Source organism: Sus scrofa, chromosome 15 (assembly GCF_000003025.6).
Source record: "Sus scrofa isolate TJ Tabasco breed Duroc chromosome 15, Sscrofa11.1, whole genome shotgun sequence".
Lineage (NCBI taxonomy): Eukaryota > Metazoa > Chordata > Mammalia > Artiodactyla > Suidae > Sus > Sus scrofa.
The window spans coordinates 16,272,298-16,286,681 of NC_010457.5; the positions used below are offsets into that span (position 1 = coordinate 16,272,298).

The window sequence follows — 14,384 nt, forward strand, 5'->3', positions numbered from 1 at the left end:
AAGAACAGACATCTGCCAGTACACCTTCACTATTTTTTCTCCTCTATAACCCTCTGCTGTCCTACTTCTGTGTCTGAAATAAACATAAACACAAAGACCTAATAAAAACAGCCACACAGAAATTATAGCTCACAGGTATTTAAATGACAGTCCTATGCATGAGTGTATAAAACTCAAGGAAATCTATGGGTACTTACCGATACATTTGGCTCCAGATTTCAGTGGCGGCAGGTTAATGGAGAAGGGAAAAGGGAAATAGGTGGATTTGTAGGTAATATACACTGTTTGAGTCTGTGGTGGTCTTATAATACTAAAAAACGTTTATAGAATCAATGAAAAAACAAGGATAGTCAGGGCCACCACCTAGTAATATGAATACAACATTGCTATTACTCAAGTCAAAAGCGGTCAGTAAAGAAACTGACTTTGTACTTAGAGTCTGGATTTGACATAACTAAATCCCTTATCAATACCACCTCTCCTCTGCTTATCCAACAGGGTCCTTTCTTCCTTACTCGCCTTTTACATCCTGGTTACTTTTAAATGTGTGCCCTGCAATGCTGCCAGTATTCTGCACACCTTACAGACTGTTTAACCTAAAATGTTTCTCCTGTGATTGTGGTTCATCAGGAGCCTACCACAGTCTACTGCTAATAAAGCTTAATCTGTTTGGAACCTCATGGTTCTGATTATTTGGAAAGCTAAGACTGAAGGTATAATGCATTGATAATCTTTAAAATAACAGCTGGTTGCACAACTAAAATGATATTTAGTTTTACTGAGTCATTTTGCTTCCCACATACATATAATATTCCAGTTGGAAAAGAAATTAAATTATATCCCTGGTTGGAGCTCAAATAGTCTCAAATGTTTTTAAGGTGTCTTAGCCCCACTTAACAGCATGCAAAATATTTCTAAAAAGTTATTTAGCAATAGTGAAAGAGATGTATCTGACTTTTGCTAATGAGTTTGGCATGCTTAAGACATTAAACTTTTAAGAAAAGCTCCAAACCAAACTGAATCTGCTGTTCAAATCTGCTTTGGAAAAAGAAATTAAAGCAACAGATTTCATGAATTTTTAAAAGATAAATTATATTAAGCCAAGGTTGTCATTTAAATTCAAATGCTTATTTCTGAGTATGATGCATGATTAATAGGCATTACAATTAATGGAAAATATAAGCAAATGTTAATATTTTAATACAGCATTAAAAAAAAAAAAAAAAAAGGCAGTGGAAACCTGAGTAAAAAGAAGCCAGGAAGCAGCTGAAAAAGAGACCGGTTCACTGTGAGAAATGTAAACCTCTCAGACAGTGCTACGGCCCCGAATCCAACAGCTCAGGAACAAGGCCAATTATTGCAAAAGATTAAACACATATGGTGAAGCTGCAAACTTTTCAAAAGTCGTAAGAATGAAAGCAGCTAAAAGAAAACAGCCAAGGCCTTATAAACCTAAAATCTCTGCTATAATTACTACCTGTGGGAAAGGTTTCTTTATCGTATACCAAGCTCCTTACATGTAGTGTACTTTAGAGTATTCAGGCTGTAAATTTTATGAAAAAGGGTTAAGATAATAAATCCTTATTAATTGCAAAATTATCATAACTGGCAAGTAACCAGATCTTTTAAAATCACTGCTTATATGGCTCCAGTTATTGACAGTAAGTCACTAAGTTACTACAAACCAGTTCTCCAATATTCCACCTTCCTAAACTAGAAGTGACTCACATAAGAGACACAGGAAATTTTAGAGCACACAGAGGCTTCAACAGACAACACAGTAAACTCCTTTACTTTGCAAGTGAGTAAACTGAAACTCAGAGGCTTTAGGTGATACACCTAATACCAGTTAAATACTAATAAGGCCTGTCAGGATTTGACTCCTATTTTGTTTTCTTTCATGTTATATAACACATCATCTGAAAAATCTTATGTAGCCAGAATTTCTTCTGCTTCCATTGACAGGAGCTGATTCAACCTTGTTTTAATTAGCCAGGTAGTTTTCACATTCAAAACAAAAGATGTGTACATTCATTCTCAGCAGGAATGATAGTACTGATCTCAGTTCAGTTCCCATAACATAAGGGTTTATTGTCTAGGAGATCAATAACTACTGCAGTCCTCTGGCTCATACATGGATGAAAGACCAGAGGCATTTTATGCTTGAGAGGTTTCCCCAACCTCCTTCCTGCTCTCCAAAGGGAAGATAACAGAAAACCCTATATTTCTATTGCTCATACCCTACCTGGTCTAGGATCGGGTTTGTTAATTTAGGGAAAAATTTCTTTAAATTCATATAAAAACATTTAAAAATTATTGATTTGTGCCTCGGTGAAAAAAAATGTTCCAAATCTATCAGGGTTTTCATTCTTTGGTTGAATAGTTTCACCCTGTTAAGTAATGAAAGAAAACAATATGCTTCTTGACTAAATGTTACTTGACACGAAAAAAATGTAAGGGATATACCAAATTATTTCTAATTTTAATCAGATGGGGATGGTGGAATGCAGAGAAATGTTAAAGCGAAGAATTAAAAACAAGAAACTGAGAAAGGATGATGTTTACATACAAAAAGGTAAATTACTGAGAAACAAATGGCTATAAATCTATAAAGAAAATCAGAAACAAAAAGCTGCCTTGTCCATTTCCCAGTGCATATCATTTTTCTATAAGGAGACACACAAACATAAATGCACATTTTTCTGTAAGCTTTGGACATAAAAAAAATAACCATTAGCTAACAACAAAAAAGTCCTTGGATTATATGATCATCCAACTCCTACTAATTCTATAAAAAGGTTCAATATAATTACCAACACAATAGTTGGTACTAGCACTACTGAACTTTTCTTTAAAGGGAAATTTTCTCTTGTATGTATTAGCGTAACAACATTTCTTTCCCTCTCAGAAGGGTGCTTTGAGAATTTACCTCTTACTCTTCAAACTGAATGACAAAATGAAACTTATGTTTGAGTTGAGAGGCTACTACATAAAATAAACGGAGGAACCAACTCTAGTTATGAGTGTTATATTATGACTGACTCTTACAAGTCAAATACAATGTCGAAAGCCTTTCAGACACACGCACTTTTCTGTGCCTGTACTGTCCAGATGCACTCTAACTTACTGTTTCCTTCTTTCTCACCATAACTAGCAATAGGAAAAACCCCATTAAAAAACATCACTGATGATAAACACATGCCATCTGTCATGCAGATATTTCGGCCCTCAATTAGGAGTGGCATTTTCAGTTGTTTTTCCATTAAGTGGGGGTATTTTTGCAGAAAGGTAGTTATATGAGCACACTGACCTGATCTGTGATTAAAAGTTTTAATTTTGGCGGCAGTGTGCCAATGGAGAGGAATAAAAATTCTGCCATGAAAAATAATCAAGAATCTCACACAAATACAGAACAAAGGTTCTTTGTTTGCCTCATTAATAGGGTGTACTAATAAGTTAGTCACATTCAAGGTATTTGTATGGGGAGAGTTAAGGTAAATTTCTCTTTTGATCACCATAACATTTGCTGTAATCTGAACTGTATTTTTGGAAGAAAAAAAATCATGACAATTATGACATGAAAAGTTAGTCACAGAGGCCCAGGAAAATTCGGGAAATAATTTTTTTTCTTTCTTTTTTTTTCCTTTTTTTAGGGCTGCACCTGTGGCATGTGGAATTCCCAGGCTAGGGGTCTAATCGGATCTACAGCCACCAGGGTACGCCACAGCCATGAAGGATCCAGGCTGCGTCTGCAACCTACACCACAGCTCACGGCAAGGCAGGATCCTTAACCCACTGAGCAAGGCCAGGGATGGAACTCTCATCCGACTAGTGTCGGATTCATTTCCGCTGTGCCACAACAGGAACTCCCAGGAAATAATTTCTATTAGAATAAAATGACAATGTATTTAAATTTAGTGAGCAGTGTCATGACCAGTGTTCCCAGGTATAAAGGACAGCTTTTGATGCGTTTCAAAATTAGAGCATATACTATTTTACATTACTTGAAATGGAATGTTTTACAAAACTTCAGGAAAACCTGAAACTAAAGAGAGTCATATTTGAGACAGAAGCCAAATTCTAACTTGGCCAAAATGATCAATGTATTGTACTCAACATCCTTTGGAAGAATGTTTTTGTCATACACACAATACAGGGCCAGTAACATGATAAAGGGAAAAAACCTACATACTGAGTATAAGACATTTCCTAAGAGCAACAGATTGAGGAACTGGAAGTTTCCCTGTAGGAGTGAGAAGTAAAGGCCATGCCTGGTAAAGGAAGCTGATGAGTCACAATGATCATGAAGACCACACAAGTAAGGAGAGTCAAGAGCACTCCCATCACACTGCCCAGTGCACATGTCTTTCTCCTGAAATTGCAGCATCCCTTGAGTTCCATACAACATCAAGAGCAAAAAACTGCCTAAGGAGAGGTGGAGGGGTTATATGACACTGACACGACCTGAGCACCTTCAAATGATGACAAGCAGCCAAAAAGGCTTCAAAGAAACCAATAAAAATTCTACTTCAACACCTAGAGTTATAAAAGGCTGAAAAGAATACCTTATTAAACATCTGGGGCAGAAGTACACATCTAGGTGGGAAGCATAGAGAGAAATTAGTTCAGTTAAATTAGTAAGAATGCTTTTTATACTGGGATCACAGTTGTTTTCATGAAATGCTTAAAAAATTTTGAATGGGGCAAAAGAAAAACAGTCTTTTCATTTTTAATATATTTGATATGCCTAGGATTAGACTGCATTTGGTTTAAAAATACCTTTCACTATACAACCAGCAAATTGAAAAACAAAACACAAAAGAGATGTATAAGAACATCATTCCTTTCAAGGCATTCTTGCAGAGACTAAGACATCAGAATATCTTCACTAAGCTAGAGTTCTCAACCAAAGTTGGGTCACTTTGGTCCTTACTTTTGGTTAGCTGTTCAGCAGACAACATGCTTTGCCTCTCTTTCAAGTTTACCACAGGTGAATTGTAGGCAGAAGAGAAGGCTTCAACTGCAAGGGCAGTGACCACCAGGAAGCTGCTCACCTGGTAGCATATAAACCTGACAGTGTGGTATTTCCTGACAGGTGCTAAGACCTGCCCACTCTTTTAATCTCACTGGTTTGCATATGCATATGCATGCACCTATCTGAGATGACAGACTAAGTGTGGCACTATCTTAATAGTAAGACTGAAAGAAGGCAGGATGAAAAACAGCAATACCCAAAGAATTCCTATATTCATAAATACTACTCACCTGTCTGCTGTGCAGGCTGTGGCAGTGGTTGGTTTAGATGTGAATTGTAATGGACAGAAGGGACTGGGCGATACTGAGGTTGACTGGAGTGGTAGTGGCCTGGAGCACAGTAACAGGCTGGCATCTAGGATAAGTATTGAGGAAAAAAAAATCAGTTTTACTTGTGATAAAATTTTTTTTCTGCCAGGAATATCAGAGTGTAATGAGTAATAATGCTCTCCAATACTAATCATCTGAAAACTGATTTTCTTAGCTTTAAATTTACCTGAAAAAAATTAAAAATTTTCAAACATACAGTATATATAATAAAAGATACCACCAATTTGCCTACTGATCAGATTTAGCATATTTCTAATTTTTAGTCAAATTTGTTTCAGATTTTTCTCTTTTTTACAAAACCAAATACTACTGAAATAGCTAATGGCTCACTCTGACATTCCTTTGCTCTGTTATATTCCATAAAAAAACTATTATCTTACAGTTGGTACATACCATTCCCATAAATGTTTTTGAACTTCTAGTGTGTGTATATAACTGTTATCTGTAACTGCTACAGAATTGTTGAGCATTTTAGAAGTTTACATTTATGGTGCTTTATTCTATATAACTTCATGCAACTTATTTTGCAATTAATATTGTTTTTGAGACTCATTTTGGTTGAAACAGTACCACTAGCAACTGTCATATAAACCAGTTTATCCATTTCTACACTAATGTACACTTGCACTGATTCCATTTAAAACTTTCTCATATTTCTAATACAAACTAAAATGCCAATACAAATTTTATTTGTCAATTATGCTTTAATAAAACTGAAAAAAAAAAAAAGCCAGTAAGACTAGCTTGATTTAGTTTTCCATCCAGAGCTATCTGTATCAGCTGTGAATTTCTCTGAAACTAATCTGATCTAGTTTATGAGGAAGAATAAATCCAGTGATAGAGAAGTTAACTTTATTAGGTTCTGCTCTTCTGATCATGTTATTTAAAAAAAGAAAAAAGAGAGAGAGATCTGTGGAGATTTTTAAAGAGTGACCATTTCATCTAGAAACCAGACAAGACAGAATTCCTGGATCAGTGATATGCTAAGGATCTCCTAAATTTCCTGTAATATTCTGTTTTTGAAACATTAGACACAATACACATGTGATTCCCTTTATTTTTCCTGGAGGTATCAACAAGCAAGATATATCCTGATTTAAGACCTTATCCATTATTATACTTTCCAGTATGTATGAGTATAAATAATACATTCTTGTTTTTCTAATTAAAAAAGATATGATAAAGGCAAAAATTATTCACTTTGTTTACAATGTATATACATTATCTTTGTTTACAATGCATATACATGCAATATATATAATAGCACAAAAAATGGAGAGAAGGTAAATGGAATTATACTATTAACATAACTAGTATATCCTACTTGCAGTTTTATATGAACTCAAAGTAGACTGTGGTAAGCCAAGGTTACCTACCACAGTCTCAAAGAAACCAAATAAGCACAAGATTCAAAACACTGTAGAGGGAGTTCCCTTCGTGGCGCAGGGGAAACAAATCCGACTAGGAACCATGAGGCTGCAGGTTCGATCCCTGGCCTCGCTCAGTGGGTTAAGGATCTGGCATTGCTGTGAGCTGTGGTGTAGGTCACAGACGTGGCTCGGATCTGCGGCACAGGCCGGCGACTACAGCTCTGATTGGACCTCCAGCCTGGGAACCTCCATATGCTGTGGGAGCGGCCCTAGAAAAGACAAAAACAGCAACAACAACAACAAAACAAAACAAAGTACTGTAGACAAAAAGGAAAGAGAAAAAATAAAATAGACCCCTAAAAGGATTCAAATAAATATAAAAGGAAGGAAAGGAAGCAGACAGGAATAAAATATAGACAGGACAAATGGAAAACAAATAGCAATGTGGCATTCTTATATCTGACCAAGTCAACTGATATATTGGGTTAAGAAGCTGACTGCAGAGGTTTGGGTCACTGCAGAAATGAGGGTTAGGTCCCCAGCCCAGTGCATTGGGTTAAAGGATCTGGCATTGCCACAGCTGTGGCTCAGATTCAATTCCTGGCCCAGGATTGCCTCAAGTGTGGCCATTAAAAAAAAAAAAAAAAAAAAAAAAAATACAAGGCCTAGATACTTCAATCCGACGAGATAAAATGCCCAACAACTATACATTATATGTGAAAGATCCACTTTAAATATGAAGACTGCAAATAAGAGGATGGAAAAAAGACATATCATTTAAGTGCTCATCAAAAGAATGCTGAAACTACTAGCTTAAAGTCAGAGAAAGGAGTTCCCTGGTGGTCTACTGGTTAAGACTCAGCACTTTGACTGCTGCAGCTGGGGTTCAATCCCTGGTCAGGAACAGAGATCCTACGTCAAGCCACTGCACGTCATGGCCAAAAAAACGAAAGAGAAAAAAGGGTCATAAAATAGATTTCAAGAAAAGAAATAGTACTAGAGACAGAAAAAAACATTTTCTAATGATATGAGTCAATCTATCAGGAAGATACAATAAATATAAATTACTTAATATAGGTTCAAATTCTATAAAAAGCTGACAGAATTTAGAGAGAAACAGAAAAACTACTATCATTTATTGTCTGGACAAAAATTACATAAGGATGTAGACGATCTAAGACTATTAAACACATATACTTAATTGATAGAGAATTCTAAATGCAAAACGAATAGAATGAGAGAAATGAAAGACAACCGATCTCATGATCATTAAGATTGGAACATCTAATACTGTTAGGATGGCAATGATACCCAGAACAATCTACAGATTCCATGCAATCTCTATCAAAATTCCAAAAGCCTCTTCTGCAGAAATGTAAAAGCAGATCCTCAAATTCATATGGAATACAAGGACCCCAAATAACCAAGAGAATGAACAAGGTGGGAGGACTCATACTTCCTGATTAAACTTTCTAGAAAGGTACATCAAAACAATGTAGTATTGGCATAAAGATGGAAATACAGAATAGTGTAAAAGTGAGAGTCCAGAAATAAACTCATATTTACGGTCACATGATACTTGACAAAGGTACCAAGATTATTGACTGGGAAAAGAATAGTGTCTTCAACAAACGATGCTGGAATAAATAGATATATACATGCAAAAGAATGAAGTTGGAACCTTAACTCAGACCATATACAAAAACTAACTCTGAAGAGATAAATGACTTAAATACAGGAGCTAAAACCATAAAATTCTTAGAGGAAAATAGGAATACATTTTTATGACCTTGGGTTTGGAAATGAATTCTTAGGTAAGACCAACAAAATGAAAAGATGGATAAAGTGGACTTCATCAAGTTAAAAAAAACTTTATTCATTAAAGACATTATCAAGAAAGTTAAAAGACAACCTACAGAATGGGAAAACATACTTCCAAGTCACACATCTGATAAGGGTCTAGTATCCAGAATACATAAGGGACACTATTCAACAACAAAAAGACAAACAATTTGATTAAAAAAACAGGCAAAACTATAAATTGGTACAACCACTATGGAAAACAGTATGGAGGTACCTCAGAAAACTAAATATAGAACTACCACATGACCCAGCAATCCCACTCTTGGGCATATATCCAGATAAAACTCATTGAAAAAGATACATGCACCCGTATGTACATTGTGGCACTATTCACAACAGTCAAGACACGGAAACACCTGAGTGCCCACCGATAGATGAATGGATTAAGATGTGGTGTATGTACACAATGGAATACTTTTTCAGCCATAAAAAAGAACAAAATAATGCCATGTGTAGCAACATGGATGGAATTAGAGACTCTCTTACTAAGTGAAGTCAGTCAGAAAGAAAGACAGATACCATATGGAATACTGTATATTTGGAATCTAATATATGGCACAAATGAAACTTTCCACAGAAAAGAAACTCATGGACTTGGAGAACAGACTTGTGGTTGCCAAGGGGGGATGAGGAGGCGGTGGGAAGGACTGGGAGTCTGGGGTTAACAGATGCAAACTACTGCATTTGGAGTGGATAAGCAATGAGATCCTGCGTGCAGACAGGGATCTCTATCTAGTCACTTGTGATGGAACATGATGGAGGACGATGTGAGAAAAAGAATGTATATATAAGTGTGACTGGGTCACTTTGCTGTACAGTAGAAATTGACAGAACATGGAAAATCAACAATATTGGAAGAAATAAAAATCTTAAAAAAATAAAAAATAAAAAACAGGCAAAATTCCAATCTCCTGGGATAGACCATGATGGAAAATCATATTTAAAAAATGTATATGTATAACTGAGTCACTTTGCTGTACAGCAGAAATTGGCACAATGTTGTAAATCAGCTATACTTTAATAAAAAATAAAAGTAAGCAAAAGATATATAGACATTTCTTCAAAGAAGATATAAAATGGCCAACAAGCACATGAAAAGATGACCAACATCACTAATCATCAGGCAAATGCCAGTCAAAATCATGAAATACCCACTTCATACCCACATGATGGCAAGAGTGGTGGTGATGATGATGATGATGATGATGATGTGTAGTAAGTGTTGGCAAGGATATGGAGACATTGAAAACTTTACACACTGCAGGCAAGAATATAAAATGGTTCAGACACCATGGAAAACAGCTTGGCAGTTCCTCAAAAAGTTAAACATAGAATTACCAAATGATCCAATATATATCCAAAGAAATGGAAACAGATACTGGAACAAATCCATGGACTTACATGTTCATAGAAACACTATTTACAACAGGCAAAAGGTAGAAACATCCCAAATCCAACAATGGTGGAAAAGACGAACAAACTGCAGCATATATGTAAAATGGCTATTACTCAGCTACAAACAGGAATGAAGTACTGGTTCATGCCACGGATTAACCTTGAAACATTACCTTAAGTTAAAGCAGACACATAACGTAACATACTGCATGACTTCATTACTATGAAGTCCCAGAATAGTAAATCCATAGAGAGTGTAGACTGTTGGCTGCCAGGGGCTGGGGGACAAGGGGCGTTGGGAGCAACTGCTTAATGGTTTCAAAGTTTTCTTTTGCGGTGATAAAAAATGTGTTTTTACCTAGACAAAGGTGAGGGTTGCAAAATACTGTACATGTACTAGTTGTCACTAAATTGTTCACTTTAAACTGGTTAATTTTATGTTATATATATGTAACTTTATCTAAAAAAAACAAAACAAAACAAAAAAAACACAACAAAACAACAAAACCACAAAACACTGAAATGGTAGAACAGAAATTCTTTTCAAGCACACATAGATCATTCCCCATAAGACTACATGCTGGGATATGAAATAAGACTTAACAGGTTCCAAAAGACTAAAATCTTGGATTCCCTGACCATATGTAATTAAGGTAGAAATCAATTAACAATAAGGTATCTGGAAGGTCCCCAAATATTTGGAAGCGAACACACTTCTAAATAAATCCTGAGTTAAAAAAGTCATAAACTTTTTTTTTTTTAATGAGAATGGCAAAATTTCTTTCTTTTTTGCCATACCCACAGCATGTGGAAGTTCCCATACCAGGGATCAAACCTGAACCACAGCAGTGATAAGGCCTGATGCTTAACCTGATGAGCCACCAGGGAACTCCCAAAAAAGTCATAAACATTTTGAACTAAATGATAAAAATACAAATAACCGGAGTTCCCGTCGTGGCGCAGTGGTTAACGAATCCGACTAGGTTCCATGAGGTTTGCGGGTTCGGTCCCCGCCATTGCTCAGTGGGTTAAGGATCCGGTGTTGCCGTGAGCTGTGGTGTAGGTTTGCAGACGCGGCTGGGATCCAGCGTTGCTGTGGCTCTGGCGTAAGCTGGTGGCTGCAGCTCCAATTCGACCCCTAGCCTGGGAACCTCCATATGCCGTGGGAGCGGCCCAAGAAATAGCAAAAAGACAAAAAAAAAAAAAAAAAAAAAAAAAATACAAATAACCAAATCTGCACACTGCAGCTAGAATACTTTAGAGGGAAAAATTATAGCATTAAAAAACTTATATCAGTTAACAGTTCAAACAGAAAATGAACAATTAACAAAACCCTAAGTTTAAAAAAAATAACATGAATAGAATTGATAATTGTCTAGTTAACGTAACAAAGAAAAAAGAAGAGACTAAAATTACCAAACTCAAGAATTAACAGGTGATACCATTGAGATCCAAAAGATACTAAAAGTATAATAGTGGGATATTATGAACAACTTTATGTCAGTAAATTTAAGAACATAAATGAAATGCATACAAACTACCAAATCTGACCCAAAATGAAAAAGGAAATTGAAATAGTTCTATATCTACTATGAAATAGAATTTGTAATTTTTAAAAATTTCCTTGCAAAACCCCCTCCAGGCCTAGATAGATTCATTAGTGAATTATAGCAACATTCAAGAAGAAATAACATCAGGAGCTCTCGTTGTGGCTGAGCAGTAGAGAAACTGACTAGGATCCATGAGGATGCAGATTTGATCTCTGACCCTACTCAGTGGGTTAGGGATCCTGTGCTCCTGTGAGCTACCGTGTAGGTTGTAGATGTGGCTTGGATCTGGTGTTGCTGTGGCTGTGGCATTAGCCAGCGGCTACAGCTCTGATTCAACCCCTAGCCTGGGAACTTAAATATACTGTGCGTTTGGCCCTAAAAAAAAAAAAAAAAAAGGAGAAATAACATCAATCCTACATAAATTTCTTTAGAAAATAATGGAGGGAACATTATTCAACTCATTTTGAGGTAATACCCTGGTACCACAACCTGAAAAAGACTACAACCTGAAAAGCAAACTACAGATCAATATCCTTGATTATACAAGCAAAAAATCCTTAATTAAACCCAGTGATACATATACCTCAATAGATGCAGAAAAGCTTTTTTTTTTTTTTTTAAAAAAAAAAACAAGATTAATTTCCATTCATGGTAAGTTCTCAGCAAACTAGGAATAGAAAAGAAAGGTAAAGGAGGTCCCATTGTGGCTCAGCAGGTTAAGAACCCAACTAGTCCCCATGAGGATGCAGGATGGATCCCTGTCCTCTACCGATGGGTTAAGGATCTGGTGCCGCTGCAAGCTGCAGCATGGGTCACAGATGCAGCTCAGATCTAGCATTGCTGTGTCTATATTGTAGGCCTTAGCTGTAGTTCTGATTCATCCCCTAGCCTGGAACCTCCATAGGACATAGGTTTGGCCATAAAAAGAAAAAAAGAAAAAAGAAATGTACAAAAAACCCATAGATAATATCACAGTTAAATGATGAAAGACTAAATGATTGCTTCTAAGACTGGAAACAAGGAAAAAGTAAGTACTTTCAAAACTTACATTTAAGTTAACATATAGATTCTAGGGATTTTATTTCCCTCTATTGTGATGAGTATATTTATCAAACACTGGAGCTCCTAGCTAATATAATAAGGCAAGAAAAAGAAACAAAAACCATATAGGATGGAAAGGAAAATACACATAGTACAATCTTTTTAGAGGAAATCCTAAGCAGTCTATAAAAACACCCCACTAAATTTAGAAAGTCCAAAGGATACAAGATCAATATACAAAAAACAATTTTATGTCTATATATAATCTCCATTATAATATCACTTAAAAACATCCAATACTTAGGTATCTTTTTAATAAAGTATGTGTAACACTTGTGTAATGAAAATTACATAATACTGTTTGCAAAAACATTAAGGAAGATAAGTGGAGAGAGTTACCATGTTCCTGCACCAAAGAGTCAATGGTGTTAAGGTGTTAATTCAAGATCTATTTCTTTTTGAAGTTCATCATTTTATTTTTATAGTTTATTTACTGTTTTTCTCTTACGCTAATTATAACAAAACTCTCAGAGACAAACGGAAACTCAAAAAATCCTAGTTTAACTCTCCAACTGAAGTGTCTACCTGTCATGTGGTTCTCCAGCATGCACTTGAAAATCTCCAGAGAAGGGGAGATAACAAGCTCTGTTTACACATTCTCACAAATTCTATTCATATGAAATTAAAAATAAGCTCTCTAGGAGTTCCTGTTGAGGCTCAGTGGTTAGCGAACCTGACTAGCATCCATGAGGACTGGGTTCGATCCCTGGCCTCACTCAGTGGGTTAAAGATCCAGCGTTGCCATGAGCTGTGGTGTAGGTTGCAGGTGAAGCTCAGATCCAGTGCTGCTGTGGCTGTGGGGTAGGCCGGCGGTTACAGCTCTGATTGGACCCTTAGCCTGGGAACCTCCATATGCCGAGGGTGCGGCCCTGAAAAAAGACAAAAAGACCAATATAAATATATAAATAAATAAAAATAAGTTCTCTAAAGTTAAAAGTGATCCTAAATGAGAGGCTTCCAGGGGAAAGAAAAGATGAAAAAGCAATGTACCTGTGGAGAGGGCTGCTGAATAAACCCCTGCTGCTGGAGCACAGGCTGGCTGACAGGATGACCAGAGGCAGAATAGCCAGCAGTAGGGACTGGCTGCCCAGGTGGTAGGGGAGGAGGAGGAGGAGGAGGCGGAGGTGGTGGTGGTGGTGGAGGAGCTGCCGTCATGATATAACCAGACTGCTGTGGGGACTGAAGAACAACAGTGGACTGGAACATGGTGGCATGAGGGTCAGAACCATCTGCAGATGGCTGGCGGGCAAGACTCATATGGCTAAACTGAGACCCAAGGGTATCCTGCTAAAAAAGGGAAAAGTCAGAAATCAGTAAGCCTTTCATATACAGACCACACTTATCAAAGAAAAATACTTCATATATTTTAAGAAGTACAGTAGTATATAATACTGTGGAAATCATATAACTACAACACACATGATTTAATAGAAAAAACAGCTTCAAGAAAATTAGAACTCTAAGGCAGAAAGGCAGGAATATTACAATGTTGTCATTACAAGTTATTTATAAAATACATCTAACGGAAATGTACAGCATGCAGAAAAAAGGAGGGTATAACAACATTTCACAATTTAAAAAAAAGACAATCACTTAAATGAAGATTAAAGGCACACTTTTATATTATACAATTAACATTTTTTGAAAGGACTTCAAAGACCAAGATACTAGCAAGGCATGGTATTAATTATTCTTTACTTTAAATCATTGCATTTCTTCCCAGAAGGCAAGATTCAGGTTC

At 36.3% G+C, this 14,384-nt stretch overlaps 1 protein-coding gene and 1 non-coding gene across 44 annotated transcripts in view; both read right to left on the reverse strand.

The window, feature by feature from the left end:
- The window catches only part of R3HDM1 (R3H domain containing 1), a 183,398-nt gene that overhangs the window by 41,337 nt on the left and 127,677 nt on the right, over nucleotides 1-14,384 (reverse strand). For 36 of the 43 annotated variants that reach the window (XM_021075238.1, XM_021075208.1, XM_021075236.1 and 33 more), the window contains 2 exons: nucleotides 13,634-13,930; nucleotides 5,266-5,389 (listed from right to left, as the gene is read on the reverse strand). In XM_021075238.1, the coding sequence (XP_020930897.1) occupies nucleotides 5,266-5,389; nucleotides 13,634-13,930 (421 nt within the window). The remainder of the gene's footprint in view (nucleotides 1-5,265; nucleotides 5,390-13,633; nucleotides 13,931-14,384) is intronic. The other 7 variants (XM_021075247.1, XM_021075245.1, XM_021075240.1 and 4 more) reach the window with 1 other exon arrangement.
- Nucleotides 1,260-1,341, reverse strand: MIR128-1 (microRNA 128-1). Its single transcript, NR_038503.1, has one exon. It is a non-coding gene; the product is annotated as a microRNA 128-1 (primary transcript).